This window comes from Coenobita brevimanus, chromosome 51 (genome assembly GCF_032717465.1).
Source record: "Coenobita brevimanus isolate Jiangsu-jjx chromosome 51, ASM3271746v2, whole genome shotgun sequence".
Classification (NCBI taxonomy): Eukaryota; Metazoa; Arthropoda; class Malacostraca; order Decapoda; family Coenobitidae; genus Coenobita; species Coenobita brevimanus.
Genome location: NC_137004.1, coordinates 42,096,847 through 42,113,493, shown reverse-complemented (window position 1 = coordinate 42,113,493; position 16,647 = coordinate 42,096,847). Strand labels below are relative to the sequence as shown.

At 38.3% G+C, this 16,647-nt stretch overlaps 1 protein-coding gene across 1 annotated transcript in view; it reads right to left on the bottom strand.

Moving 5' to 3' along the window:
- Positions 1-360: 360 nt before the first annotated feature.
- The window catches only part of sd (TEA domain transcription factor 1 homolog scalloped), a 149,447-nt gene continuing 133,160 nt past the window's right edge, over positions 361-16,647 (bottom strand). The window contains 7 exon segments of the mRNA XM_080272748.1: positions 361-3,699; positions 4,883-5,117; positions 6,193-6,359; positions 7,286-7,348; positions 7,757-7,955; positions 9,277-9,485; positions 10,038-10,112. Coding sequence (XP_080128874.1) covers positions 3,586-3,699; positions 4,883-5,117; positions 6,193-6,359; positions 7,286-7,348; positions 7,757-7,955; positions 9,277-9,485; positions 10,038-10,112 — 1,062 coding nt within the window. The 3' untranslated portion in view covers positions 361-3,585.

Genomic DNA, 16,647 nt, shown 5'->3' with positions numbered 1-16,647 from the left:
TTTCCCTAGATGCAACCCCCCCCCCCATGCTCCTTTTCCAAAGGGCTGGATTCAGCCTTGAGTGGAGCCACCAGTGGAGCTCCAATTTATGATCTTTCAGAATCTTGCCTTTCGCTTGGAATTTCGATGAAACCTTTGCCATTGTAAGCCTACATCTCAAAGGCTTAGCCAAGTTGGTCACAAATCTTTATCAGAATGTCCCTTTAATGTTGGGGAGATCTTGAATTTGGCTCTTTGGTCCAGCTGTTCCTTGAAAGGTCATTATTCTTACAGGTTTCCAGTCTTTGGTTCTTGTGGTCCCAGCAATCACATCAAAACCTGGCAACATGGATGAGGAAAAGGAAAGAAAGTCATGTAAAAATGTCTATTTTATACAACTGTACAAAATGGTAATTCATCCAGTCTACCACATTCAGTTAGGCAAACACTGTTTCAGCCAATAATCCTGTTAACTTATAAATGGTCAATAAACACACTTTACAACAAAGTCAGATTTAGTGACATACTTTAGGCTAGGACTTAACTGTATTAAGTCTGAGTTAAATACCAATTTGAATACTTTCAGGTGTATATTATACCCTAACCTTCATAAAATATTTTCACAACATATAGCCTATTTTCAAAACACCTATGTCAATATATTACTATAATATAAACTTTAAAATGTATATCTGATACTCAGACTTAATTCAGCTATATCATTGCCTAAATTCTGTCACCAAGAACTGAACAGACAAGATATGACAGCTCAACAGTTGTGATTGGTGACGAAGGCCTTTTATAACATGGGGTATTTTTTAATGACATGAGTTTGTTGAATATTTTGTCTCCTGTTTGCATCCCTTGGGAAGATTATCATTAAAAACAATAGAATCCATTTAAATTACAGTACAACAAACCTCCTTGTGGCACACGTTAACAACACTCATGAGTGGATACATATCCTGTGTTCCTTTATCACAGAAATGAAGAGGCTCACTTTATACTGTACCTTCACTGGAGATGGTAACTCGGCAACATCTGATGGTGTAACACAACATATGCCTTTTGAAAATCAAGGAAGAAACAAAAAACGTAACACTAATTATAATAATAATATAAGCCATCTCTTCATGATCATTCTTGGGGTATTTCAGTCTTAAAGTGACTTGCAAATGTGATTTAAAAAAAAAGGGGGGGGGGGAAGGGTCTTAGCTAGTACCGTAAAGGGGAGAAATATCATACCAAGTAAAATCCACAAAGTTTGGAGTTGCTATGATTGAGATGCCACAAAATGCACAATAGAAGACTGAATATGGAAGCATTACATGTGTTCCTATACTGACTGTCCATCACTATTTCTGTAAAGAACAAGACCGTGAAATTTGACAAAGAAACAACTTGTAATGCTTCAGGACAGTGCCTCAGGTGCAAACTAAGAAGGTGGGTTGGTCATTGTGTGTAAAGACAAAACGCATGGGGATCAATCTCTCACTCTACAGGCTGTCTTAATATTTTTTCCAAACTTGGTATGATAAATTATCATACACAAGAGATGTCACTTACACTGGGGGGGAAAAAAAAAAAAAAAAAAAAAAAAAAAAAAAAGCACCTTTAATTCTGGTACATTGTCAGCAGTGAAGATGTGTGAAAAATAAAATAATAAAAGTTATAGCTCCTGCAATGCATATCAGTACAGTGCTCCCAGGACATCATGACCAATGGGCATTGCACATGTCTGGCAATACAAAATTTAACCAATCTGATTAGGATTTGACAGACAAGAGAGGTAGTTGGCTAGATAGTCAAGCTGCCTTTCCTTGCCATTCTGAGGATTCTTAAGTTGGGTAATGTGTTGTACAGTGCTTCTCCACTTGAAACAGTACCGATTAATACTCCTGATTACTGTACCTTGCAGTTATTAACTCTACCAACTTATCAAACATGAAAACTGCAGTTTACCCTTCCTCAGACTGCAAGGATAAAATGGCTAAATGAAGGCACTTTGTGTGCTACCGACCAAAATATCCAAAATCAGTTTAAGATGAGAAAAGCCTCTGATGGGATATAGCACAATTATCATTTAATATGGCAATACTTGTCTCATTGTGTGAAAGGAAATGAACACTACAACATAGTGATGATGCTTATGTTGTACAAAAAAATTGTCTTATTTAACGTATCCACATACATGTCTTGGCACTAAAACAGTAACGCATGAATTGGAACACAACTATTCCCATTCATAACTTCACCTCCTGACTTTTAAAGCCTTTGGATAAGAACATCTGAGATCACAAAAAATTCCCTAACAACATCAACAACTTGCAAAAAAGAAAATAATTATAATAATAATAACCTTGAATTATTATTATTATGGTAATAATCTACCAGTACGGAGCTGGGAGTGAGGGGCACAAACTACACACCACAGCAAGAGGGTGAGGCAGTATGTGGCCATCTTGCCATACTCCACACTACACTATCCAACAGTTCTTAAACATTGACATTCCTAAGCTACACAAGATTACAAAAAAGAAGGAAAAAAAGAAAAACGAAGGGATATGTGGAGAATGATCGTTAGAAGCTACTTATTTCGGCAGTAACAGCCTTCAATGATAGTTTTGTACAAGTGTAGAGAAACAGTGTTTTATATAATACAATGGTAAAGATGTGAAAGACACTGTCATAATGTTACCTCACCATGGACTTGCAAACAGAATTCATTTTCTCCAAGTATAAATTACAAAAATATTATTGTAATCACTTTGTTCACATTTGGATAGTCACAATAAGCAATGCGTGATTTGATAACGCAAGTTTTTATTACATGTTATGCTTTTGTTAAGTACAGTAGGTATTACAGTGCACCTGCATCCTGGTGGGGTGAGATGGTGGCAGCGTGAGTGGTGAGCATTATCGTGGAGGCACAGAGCTGCTTGTGGCTCCATGTCACTCGCACGCTGCTACCTCTACCCTTTATTATGCTTACCAATCAAGACTACTGATCTCTCACCAGCAAGTCTACAGATTTTAAATAAGTTGGTATATGCCACATCAGATGCCTTAGCAGATAATGGTGGTATGCACATCCAGAGTTGTTTATCTGAATATCAGATCACAGTAACTCTGTATGATACATTAGTAACCAATACTGAACTACTAATGCTGTTACATTGCGAAAAACACATGCAAACAATATCTGCAGAAGTTGAGTATCATGGGTCTACTGTGGTGAGTGTGGAGAGGTGTGTGTATCACTTGTGTGTGCGGGTGTCCTGTGTGCCTTCCGCGACTAGGCTCACCACCCACACATCACCAGCCTCCTCCCACACTAACTGGTAAATGGTAAGCTGCCACACTTTGCAGTACAACCATACGAGTATAAAAAATCTTTTTCTGACATGTGCCTTAGGCTAATAAGAAATTTTCTTTCATGGAGCACTTTTAGACAAGATGTCAGCACTGCAACTGATTAAGAACATGGGGGGGAGGGGGGCTGTTACCCCTCACAAGGCAAGTTCTGTTGGGTAGAACATGGTGCTATACAAGAAGCCAGCTCAATTCCTGACAGGCTGCAAGAACAAGCTGCCCTGGGGCGTGGTGTTAGTCTTTCACCAGACGGTAAATGTGGTGTTGTGCACCGTGCTCCGACGTTGAAACTTCAAATACATATGCCACACACAGAAGAGTCTCTTGGGTCTCACGGTTGGTCACCACCTGCAAATGATGCCAGTTCTGAGTTAGGATAAATATACAGAACTGTACAGTACAGTACAATACCAGGATATCATGTCTACAACATCCATCTGTTTTGACAGTACCACCCCAACCTTAGATATCATCATTTTTATTATCGCCTGCCTTTAGCAAGGTGGAGAGATAATGTTTTTGCCTGTGTGTGTGTGTGTGTGTGTGTGTGTGTGTGTGTGTGTGTGTGTGTGTGTGTGTGTGTTTTACCATTATATCTCATGAATGGCTTGAGCTATCAAAACGGAACCCTCTGGGTATCAAGATATGACCAAAATCTTGGACGAATTTGAAAATAGGAACTCTGGGTCAAGGTCAAGGTCACCAAAATGGCTGCCAAAGATCAACTAGTTTTTATCACCCACCTTTAGCATCATTATATCTCATGAATGGCTTGAGCTATCAACATGAAACCCTCAGGGTATCAAGATATGGCCAAAATCTAGGATGTTCGAAAATGGGCACTCTGGGTCAAGGTCATCAAAATGGCTGCCAAAGGTCAACTAGTTTCTTTAATATAGACTGGCTTTTGTGAAATGCAGTGATTGCATTCCATACAGTTTTGCAAATTTTCTTCACCTTTGGTTTGTAATTATCTTGTAACTTGGCCAGCATCATATACTGGCAGGCGAATAGCATTCAGCTTCTGAATGCTTTCCTTCATTTCATCTGCATTTACTCTCAAACCCTTGTGTCTCATTCCATCTCACTTCCTAAATCATTCCTCCTCCTCCTTTTTATTCACTGCAATTAATATCAACTCATTAGCACACAGCATCTCCCATGGGAGGCCATTTCTGAAGTCATGTGAGAGAGCTTCATGCACCATGACAAACAATAAGGGGCTCAAGAGTGACCCCTATAGTACACCAACATTCTCTGAAAACTCATCACTCAAATCCTCGTTCACTCTCACTTGGGTGTGAGCACCCACATACATATTCATAAACACTCTAACCAGCTACTCCTGGATTCTCCTTTATTTACCCAATGAAGCGTGTAAGACAAAGACAGAAACCCAAAGAGACATAATACTGTACTATGTTAAATAAGCGACAAGGCAGAGATGAAATTTTCTGGGCAGCCAATCCAATGCCAGAATAAAACAGTGTACATACCCAGCAATCAAAGGAACCAAGTTTGACTGGCTTACCTGCAAGATTGTGAAGTTCTCCAGAACACTGTTCATCATGTACTTCTCAGGCAAATGCTTCAGTTTGTGAATGAAATTAATCATGTACTCGCACATGGGGGAGCGGTGGATCCTGTACACAAATCTGCCATTTTCAAATCGGGCATATTCTGTCTCCACTTTCTCCACCACTTGCTTGCCAAATGAACACACTTTTGTTGAACAGGTGATTGTCATATTCTCTGGGCTCTCATACCTGCAAGACAAGCAATACCTATAGCATATACAAAAAGAGTAATACTGTTTTGTATACTGTATTATTTTTCCTTACAAGTACCTGTTGTATTTTAAAATAGCAAAGGATACTATATGTACAAACAGTCCTCAAAGTCTGAGACTAAAATGACAATGTTTTCACAACAGGGCAGAGCTGTAATTAAAGTACTGTATTATTACTTCACGAAGTTGTCACTGTTCTGAAGTAGAACCTGTTTCATAACAGCCCTTTTAGCACAAAAAAGTTACAGTCTTTAAAAGTACTGTATCACTTTTCACACTGTACAATTTATCAGATGATTGTCATGTAATATGTGTAATGAAGATATTTGCCAGTGGGGTGAAAATGAATTTACTATTTTTGAAAGACAAGGACCTTGGAGGATAATAAGTGATGTGAATTCTGAATGTGAAGGACTGATTTGGAGAAAACATGAAATAAAGCTCTGGTGGAATACTTTGGAGAAAACGTCAAAGCGGTAGGAGTCATGAATTGGGAGCAAACTGGCTCGGAAAATTTGTGGAGTGGACACACGGAGTGTTTGGTTATCAATGCCAAAGTTGCTTGTGCTGTTGCAAGTGTATCACCTAGAGCAGTGCAGGTTCGTGGGATGTGGAGACTGAAAGAGCTGTGAAAATGAAAAAATGCTTGGGTGGTTGCAAAAACGAAGTTCTGATGAAGGAAAGAATTATACAGTAACACCTGTATGAAGGGGTAAGTAAACAAAAAGGTGAATGACTATTTCTGAATGAAAATAATGGTAAACTAATCTGAAATACCATAAACTATTTTACAAAGACCAAAAATATTGGGATAACTGGAAAAAATGTGAGCTGTATGTGATAAAAATGGGAGAATGCTGGCAGATAAAAGTAAAACAAGAAACAAATGGATAAAATATCTCTGTAGGCTGAAGAATGGGGTTAATGAGATCACAGCAGTGGTAAACATGACTGGTTCTGGTGGTGCACAGTGAATGAATGCAGTGCCTGAGAATATGATGCAGTAATAAAGTATACTAAGAAATACAACATTTCACTGCAAAACATCTTACTGGCTGGTGACTCCATAGAATGTGCCTGATTCATCCTGGATGTTGGCATTGAGGTCAGCCCAGAACTTAACGAGGAAGAATGCATTTTGCGGTCCCTTATCATACAGCTCCTTCAATCCACCCTTCTTTTCGGGGAATTTGTCATAAATCTGTCGAATATCTACAGCCTGGCAATGACAAAAGTAGAATTTAGTGATACAGTATTGCCAATTAGGTGCTGGAATAAAATGACACTGTAAAGAATACACTGCACACAAATCGATACTTTGTGACTGTAGCACAATTTTGAATATGTATAAGATGAATGAAGAGATACAGACAAGAGAAATAAGTGAATGATTTGCTGCAGCTTCAATAATCTCAGTAAAACTTCCTTACTACTAGTGAAGAATGAGACAAAAATGTCTAAAAATGACACTACTCTCTATGACTATCTGGAACACTTAATTAATTCATTTATCATCTAATCTTTTGTTGCCCCATCAATGGCATAGGGGACCATGGCTAGGCTACTCAGTCCCAACATTTAAGGAAAGGGTAACTGGCCTCACTTGCCCCCCAGTGGTATTATGTTAACAAAACACCTCAACCACCTTTTAGATGGAAATGTTCCCTCCAGCTGGAATGCTCTGACCTCACAAGACCACCAGGTGTCATTTTGCTATGGGTTATCACAAAGTATCATGATAACTGTACTCGAAATATGGTTAACCCTTCATATGCCATGTGGGGTCACACTGACCCTTTGTCCTCCATGTGGGGTCAAATTGACCCCAATACAATTTTCAAATGATGTCATTCAACCACTTATTGTTTTAGGGATCTGGTGAACCATGACTTGGTCTGTCTTTGGCCAGTGTAAAAGCACACAACATTTGAGTGGAAAGACTCTTCTAGTTCTGGAGTTAGGATGTAATGGTAATATACACTGCCATAAAATTATCCATGTGAGGACAACTTGTTCAGTCAGTTGATTCAACCAAGAGTATTTTAGTGTAATCATCTGGCAAATAAACAGTTACAGTCCAAGCAACATACGCTGAGTACTGGCTGGGAAAAAAAGAAAAAAAGTAAATCTTGTTACTTCACTCACCTCTAGAATGGGATCTGCATAAGTTGTTGGCCCACCTATGTGTACAAACAAATGTTTCTGATACTGGAAAGATATTAAGAAAAAAAAATTAGTACAAGCAGTATTCATAAGTCAGGGATGTATTTCAAAATTACTTTTTTTTTTTTTTTCCATACAACTGGTGCTGCAAATAAAGAGAAACTAGCAAAGCAGCACTGTAGGTAGCAATGGTACTTGAATAGGAATGTTACCAACTGCACTATTAACACCTCATGCTTTTAACTGGTATGTTAACTGCACAGTCCTTCCTTAGTAAGAAGTGTGACTAACTGCGTTTGGACAGCCCATACTCCCCCAGCCCTTAAGAGTTCTCTTCCACTCTTATATTCTACCAAGAATGCTGTATACAACAGAAAAGAAGTCAAACCTGAAACTGTACTACACACAAACTCCTGTCTACTGATGGTCAACTCAAGGAAAGATGGCACTTACTGTGTCTGGATCTCTCTGTGACTCCATGAATGCACTGAACTCCACCAGTCTCAACTTTTGTGTGGCAATAGATCTTCCTTCCCAGGCTGGGACTGTTACAGAGGGGGCAGCAGCTGGCTGCAAGAGACCACCCATGCCACCCACTGCTGGCTTTGTCTCACCACTCATCCCAAATGGAGACTGAGCAAATGGCTTCACGCTGGAATTAAATAATGCAATGAACACAGAAGTTTCTGATATTAAACTAAACAATAACTTATTCATATCCACAGCATTACATTATACGTAAGTAATGCAGGCTGCCCTTACATTTGTTCAAATCTGCAAGATTAGCTTGGCTCTAAAAAATTCTTATAATTAACTATTTTGACAGTTTCTGATAAAAATACTGAACATGTAGGAGAGCCTGATTCTGTGAAAAAAATTAAATTCTCTGTCCATATTTTCCAATCAAACTACATTTCTATCTGTTGGGGCTATACTCTGGTTTTTATGTAAGCAGAAATGTCATGTCATAATCCTCCAACATTGATTTATACTTGATAAAATTATATGTTGTTTTCAGTAACAAAACTGTTATTCTCTGAGATGCAAATGTGGAGAAATTGGAGGGAAAAAAGCAATGATGAAGGAATGACATGGATGGCTGAAGTTTGTGGTACAATGCACATGACAAGGTCATATCTCTTGTTTAATCTAGCACAGTGATATGGTTTCACTTCACTAGTGCTGTGATACCAGTTTAATCAATTGCATTGCCCAGCATGAATGAATTTTGCCTGTGGGGTTGAGCCACGAATTCTGAAGGGTTCAATGGTCAGCAAATGGATTTTTTTGGTACATATTCACCAAGAGCTCTGTTAATAATTCTCCAACTTTTTGTGTTATATTTCTTTGTTTTCTAGATTCAACCCAACTCACAGAGTTCAGATGATGATGAATATTATGGCAGGCAAATACAGTATTAAAATTTCTTGGCCTCAAACAATGAGAGACCACAATGTTTGCTTTAAATCAGAGTGAACTTATTTATTGTTATTTATCATTATTAGCAGATATTTTGTGTCAAAGGAGTGAAAATGGGTTAAAAAGAAGTTATCACAGAGCAGTTGCACTACCCTATTTTCCCCAAGAGGAACTGGGCATCTTGACTGACATGCTCACAACAGTCCCTTTGTCACTGCAAACGATCTGCTTTATTGAAATGGAAAGTAATGTTAAATTACCTCTGTTCAAAAGGGCAAGCTGCTGAACAACCCCAAATACTACACTTTTTGAAAAGCTGATTTAGTTCCTTTTAAATCACTTGGTTTTCTCCTTCAAAAATAAGTAGTGAATGATACATGGTGCTTAACATGTCATGTGATGCTTGACCAATCAAAATCATTAACAGCACTAATGGTCTTTAATCTTAAGCACTATAGGTCATAAGGACCTAGGTTTAAGCTAATTCAAAGTATTTCAGGGTAAGAGTCCAAGTGGCAAAAAACTGCCATTTAGGAAATGGAAAAGGTACTCACTCTTGGCTGGTGCCAGCCTGTAAGCCACCCTGCCAAAAGGCGCTGGCATAGGACACAGGAGGTGGGGCCAAGCCAAGAGAGGCTTTACTGTGCATGGCAGTAGCTGAGACAATCTGCGCTGATGACATGGACGACATTGTATGTAGAGCTTTCTCCTTGGTAGCTGAGTCCTGCGTAATATCAATTTATAAACTGACATACTGTGAATGCTGATAAACATAATATCCAGTTTATTACACTATTATAATTATATATGACTGATAATTCATTTACTGCTGAGTATGGTACTTCAGAGAGCTATCCCAGAGTGTATTAATGGAAATACAAATAAGAATCATATAGTCATAAAACTCATAAACAGTTTATTAAGTTACACTCATATATGCAAACTGGAATAAACTTGGCAGAATACTATTGCTAGAGGAAGTTATAAAAGTGCTGCAACTTAAAACTGCATTACTGTATATGGAGAAGTCAGAAGGCAAAATTTGGAGGTAAACTATAATGAATCAGATGGTCTGACTTCAGATGTTAGCTGTACTGCAGCACAGATGCACTGTAACAGCAAGAAACTTCAAATAAAGAATATTTCATATCTCCAGAAGCATTTTACACTACTCCCTGAATATCTGAACTCCCTGAATATCTGAAGTGACTTTTAGATTTTTTTTTTTTAACAGCTCTTTTAATTTACTACTGTGTCCACTAGATGAGTCACAAATTATGCACACAGTATGTTGAGCTTCAGCACAGCACTAAACATATATTAATATAAAACAAAAATTCAAAATACTTGCCAGTCTCAACATTCCGCCATTGTCATCAGAGGTGCAGCCCTACAACAAGTAAGTACAGGGTAAGTACAAGAGGTCACTACACGGACATGTAGAGAGGCATGTGGGCTACCTAGCTGCAATTTGTCACTTTTGTTGATTCCTCTCTAGGATATTATTACACTGTACTGATGATGTCTTAATTGTACAATTCTAATTATTCAAATTTTTAATAATAAACTTGGAATTGCTACTTCTCTTGCTCCTAATTAAGTTATGAAAATTTAGTCACTTCCAGCCATGACCAATATTAATGATAAGGATACAAAGTGAGCATCTATATTGCAACAATGAAGCCAGTTTTAGTGAGCATGAAAAGCATCTGTGGTACTGGATGAATCTTGGTACATATGGAAGGTTTAAGGTTATCAGTCACAAACTGTTCAGTCCACGCTCAACACACAAGGTAGTCTTGTTACTAGATAGGCATCTCAGGGCAAGTAGAAGGGAGCTTTAAATATATATATATATATACAGTACTGATGCAACAACCTAACATCTTGGACATGGAACACAGTCTTAAATATGTACAGTACTGATGCCACACGCTAAACATCTGAAGTATGATGGAGGATGTGTTAAAATATAAGGGTATGTACAATACTGATGCCATGAGTTAAAATCTGTATGACTGGATAGGCTGCATAAGGTAAATGGGATGTCTGTTAAGGATGTTAAATAGTCCTATGAAAGACCTAAGCAAGAGATTCCAATTAATACTGAATGAAACATTGTTTAAAACTATGAGTAATTCAACTGTTTCTTACATGAAACATCATTTTATTACATCAATGAATGACAATCAATGATCACATCTTGGAAAAAAATAAACTTAAAACTTCAGGTATCAAGACAGAAATACTTGTTACGGTAATATCTACTGACAATCAAAAAAAGAATCAACCTAATGTTATGCCATACATAAAATAAACAATCAATCTCTAAACCTTATAATTATGTGACTTGCATATAGTACGTTTACTGCAACTACAATTCTTACAAGATAGATTGGTAAGAGAAATATAAGTTTGTTAGGAATAAGCACAGTGCATTACATTTAAGACTCAGAATAATTTACACTACACACATCTCTGTATACAAATCTAAAGATATTTTAGCATCCCTGTGAACTGACAACAATACACCAAGTACAGTAAAAAAAAAAAAGTGCCATGAATAAAAAGAAAATGTGGCAAATAAGAAGTATGACAGGATCAAGCAAGTGAAGGATAAGACATAGTGAAGCCTTCCCTTTTCCCTCAGGCAGGTAGAGTCATTGCTCTGTGTTGTGGTGTGCAAGCTCAAAGAATTTACGTGCCTCTGTGTTAATCAAATTCAAGTGATACCTCACCTTATTGTAGATTAAATAAATTGTAGACTATAAGGAATAATCAGAGGTTAGGATGGGAGCTTGATATTAAGTAAGGAAAGTACAGTAGCTAAAAGTGAACCAATTTACATCTACTGTATTCATAAAAGAAAAGTCAGTGAGGCATAAGTGCAGTAACAACTTAGAAGGCCATGTGTTCCTCTGATATGAGGACTATAACGAGTGCGAGAGTGGCCAGGAAGACCAAGGTTACGTTAGGTAGGGTCACACCGCTATACCCAGCTGAGGAACAAAGCAAAGACTCCAACTTCAACTTCACCCCGGCTTACCCCTGGTACATCCTGTAAAAAGAAAATTTCACTCGTGAGTCAATAAGTTGAAGAGAAGCAAATCCAATGAACACTGATGAAATGAAAATCAGAACCCTCGTTTCAAGTAATTTCTAGCAATAAAATAAAAGAAATTTTTATCCCAAATCACTGTAAGATTTAGTGTTCAATTAATGCAAAGAGCCTTAACTACATACTAAGAACAATACCATACTAGTTACTGTACCAGGGGTGTTGTCTACCTGTTATAGGAACCAGAATTACGATAAGGATGACACCAATATTATCCACAAGTTATTTCTGCACACAGAAGCATAAATGAATCTTTTTGAGCTGAAGCAAAAACAGTTGAACTAAAATATTTCATAAAGCAAGAAGATACAATGTACAGTATACCAAAGCTACTAGATCTTCAGGAAATAGGTAGTGAAGTATTTTTAGATACATAAAACACACACACACACACACACACACACACACACACACACACACACAAACAGCAACACTACACATTTGGATTACGGAAAAACTACACAATCAACTTATTTATGTAAATGTCAACCTCATTTTGCCACCTCTGGAACATCAGGGGTCCAAGGATAGGCTACCTAAGTCCTGAACATTCAGGGGTAGAAGAGTGACCCATGCACCCTGAATGTAGCATTTTACTAATAACCTTTAGTCACATCTACAAACTGAACCAAAACACATATGCTAAGTACATTCTGACCCAAAAGCTCAATTACCTGGCCATAAGCTCAAATATTAATGGAAAACTGGCAAATTTTTAAAAGCAAATACACTCTCTGTTCAATAAGCCATTAACTGACAATGGGACTGAATTAACAAACAAAATATTCTCTCTCTCTCTCTCTCCATTACTCTGTAGTTTTCTTCTTAACCTTGCATCTTCACATCTCAGCTCTGCACTCACCAAAACTTGCAAGGAGTACAACTGCAAAATCAACCTAAGAATGTGAAATGAATGTAAAACTACAAGGTAGAGTTAATGCACTGAGTAGGGTCGGTAAGCTAATCAAAAGAAGTCAGTGTAATTTCCATACATACAAATTATCAGTACGAAGGTATTCTAAGCTACAGTACAGATATCACCTGGTGCAAGAATATACTTACTGTACAAATAAAAATCAAGCATGGCAAAGCAGTGTTACTAATCTACACAATTTCTTACAACATACAGTAAAGGAAATTTCAACATTATATTTAACCCTTTTATTAATACAGGCTCCACTGTCTGACACTGGTAACTGCTACATGCCTACATCAAGTCTCGCACATCCTGCACTGGTTTTATGAACAATTACAGCATTACTTAAGTCGGAGGCAACTCTAAGTTTCATTAATTTACAAAGGTTATATATGCTCTGTAATATATACTGGAGGGAGTAGCATCGACACAACAATGTAATGCCTTCCATTCTGCCTTGTTATTGTGTCTGTGTTCTAAGCAGCCTCTTACTTCATGCTGTCTGGAAACTTTATAGTGACCAGTTTAGCTGTACATCACCCTTTTTGCAGGATATACGGATATTAACTGGCTTCCAGGCTCCTGTAGTAGCCTTACCATTGCCATGCTGTGTAATTCCTGAACATGGCACCTGTAGTCCTGTTGCTGAACCTACTATCCCAGCAGCTCTCATCTTTGTTTAAGATAATCACACCACCAAACCCTTGCCTAACCAGAGGAAAGAGGATGCAAAGGGAGTGGTACAGTTTCACAGTATGGGTTTAGGTGCTGCTCCTGTTTAGAGGACTGCTGATACAGAACAAATTGAGGTGGCAAGCAATGTAAGTATGGTACACCTTTATTTACCCTTTGAATAATTCTCTTTTCCTTTACTGGAATTTTCATGGAATCAAGCTTTACCAGAAATAAGAAGTCGCTATACTTTGAATTGCTCTTGGTTAATGTATGCGCTAAAGTTACAAAGTATTGTTCACTTTTCCCAGTCTTCCAAAACACTGGTTTTCAGGCTCTCAATAGGCACTGATTCTTGCCAAACTGTACACCACTTATACAATGCATTTTACTCTAAGGTATACGATTTATTGTTTCTAACTGCTCTCCCACTTAACTTTGACACCACGGACATAGAGTAGTCTCTCCAAGTATCTGGCCCCTGCCTACATAAAAGTCAAGTGTGGAGAGGTGTAATAATGCACAGATGTCTGGGTCATTAGCAGGCGACCCTTATGAGTTACTGTTAAGTGTCTGGCAGTGGGACTGCCATAACCCTTACAGTTTTTCCTTTTCACCACCCAAAAATCCAGTGTCAGTCTGGGTGCGGATTGAAGGGTCCTTCTAGATCTTTACTGCTGTGTACTGTACCCAATGCAAGAAGGATTAGAAACCTAATTCAGGACTCTCTTAAGACTTGACTCTTTACTCCGCATCTTGTAGTGCAAAAAAAACACAATGACTTGGGCTTCAGGAAATGGACAAGCTGCCTTTTGTATTGTTAAGTGAGGACAAAGGGGAACTGCAAGGCTTGGTGAATAAGTCTGGAAGTGAGTGTAAGAAACAGAATCTAAAGGTGAATGTAGGGAAGAGTAAAGTTACAGTCTTTGAGAGAAATGAGGTCACTGAATGTACAATGAGGTTGGATGATGAGGAAATGGAAAATGTGAGTGTATTTATGTACTTGAGTGGTGTGATGAGTAAGATTGGCAGTTTGGAGGGTGAAGTGCTTGATAGGGTACAACAAAGAAGAAAGGCTGCTGATTCTTTGAATGCAGTGATATGAAACAGGGAAGTGAGCATGGAAGTTAAAAAGTTGCTGCATTACAGTACGGTGATACCAACAATGTATGGAAGTGAAGTCTGGACTTTGTCGGCAGAACAAGTCAGGAGTGAGAGTAGTGGAAAAGAGTTATCTGAGAGGCGTGTGTGGAGTGACATGGAGAGACAGACTGACAAACGAGGAAGTGAAGGAGCGTTGTGGTGTGGATGTGACAGAAAGCGTTAGGAGACATACACTGAGGTGGTTTGGCCATGTGGAGGGATGGAGAGCAAGAGACTAACAAGGAGAGTGTACATGAGGGGAGGGGGGAAAAGGGAGGGGGAGGCCAAGGATAAGATGGAGGGATAGAGTGGAGAGGTATATGAGAGAGGGGGGTGTGAGCTAGGAGCAGGGCAATGAAATGGCAAGGGACCAGATGACATGGAGGTGATTTGTTTGTGGCCACCTCTTATGGGATTAAGGTGTCTGGCAAGAGATAGATAAGGTTCCTTCACAGTTGGTGGTCAGGACTACCACATAGCCAGCTTCTTCCTTACTAGAGTAATGATTTCCTCTCTATACAACATGTGGTAGCAGCTAACCACTAATGCTGGGACAGTATCCACTCTGCCATGGAAAATACATTGCCAGTGGCATGCATTAATTTGAAGCATCCTTCATAGGGATCATTTATATTAAAGCACAAGCCATGTTCATTCTAGGTGATTTATTCAATCAATCTTTATGTTAACGCTCAATATTATGGAAGTTAACATTAACTTGGTGCATGCTTACTCATGGAACTGAGATACAACTTTAGACTGGTCTATGCTAATTCTAGTTCTGAGGTTTGTTCGTCTATGAATGAACTTTATGCCCCAGAATACCGTGATACTCCTTTACCATAGTGAAGGGTTTTATGATTTCCACGGAAGACAAGGATGTGAGAAGACTGACATCTCTAGTGATTTCACAAAGAGTGATATAGGATGCACCTTTCAAGACTTGTCACTCAAGGAACTATGGGTGTTCTAAAAGAAGAAGCCTTCCTCTCCTGCTTTGTTAGCCCCTATCCAAGAGTGATGATACCTCCCCGCCCCCCCCACAAAAAAAATGCATACAACACACCTGCTTGTGTCACAGGAGCTGCAACACAAATACCTGGAGTTTTTTCCTTCACTTGAGGATATATTTAACTGACTGAATCATTTCACAGTACAGGTACTGTACTTCCACCATTTTGTCTCTCCTATAGGCAGTCATCAAAAAGATGGATCATCCTGGTGTAATCTTGGTCATGACTGGAGATGCTGGGACCCATCTTTGAGATAGGAGAGGCTGTACTGCATCTTGACCCAGTTTTGCTGGTTAATTAGCCTAGGCGTTTGGTAAAGTCTGCTCAGTACCTTCTTAAACTCAGTCACTAAAGATTGTTCCTGTGCTGCTCTTTTGATTTCAAAGGGAATGCAAACATGTAGCCTTTGTCCTCATACCCAAATCAAGGTGTCAGTGTGACTGCTCCCAAGTGTAAATACATGCTCTCTGTATCAAAATAATATTTTGCTACAAAGTTTATAAGTACAACAAGTCCATCTTCTAAAGTGGGTTTGAAGCCCGTGGAGTAAATTTTTACAAATTTATTGAAAGTTCACCAATTATAGCAGCACGAATTAATCAGAGTACACTCCTAACAGAAAAAATGGGCATATGATGTCTTGTGTAGCTATATTCAAGTCAAACTGTTACATACTTTTTATGAATGGAGGACACCTGGAATCTGGTGTATGGATCATGTTTTATATATTCATTTGTTTTTCCCTCCTCCATTCTGTTATTGTAATATACATACATATATATATATATATATATATATATATATATATATATATATATATAAAGGGGAAATTGCATTTTTGTTTTTACCTTTTGCTGCTGAAGCTTAGAAATTCTTAGGCTGAATTGCATAACCAAATTTGATTTTTTTTTTTTTTTTTAAGTCAAACCAAGAGAAATCTTAAATTTACTTGTCTAAAGCCAGACAGTTTTATTTAGCCCACACGTGGCACCCATCCTTCTATTGGTTAAACACAATCTCGGGTAACCTTTTCACATCAGAAATATTACACAACCTACTTTGT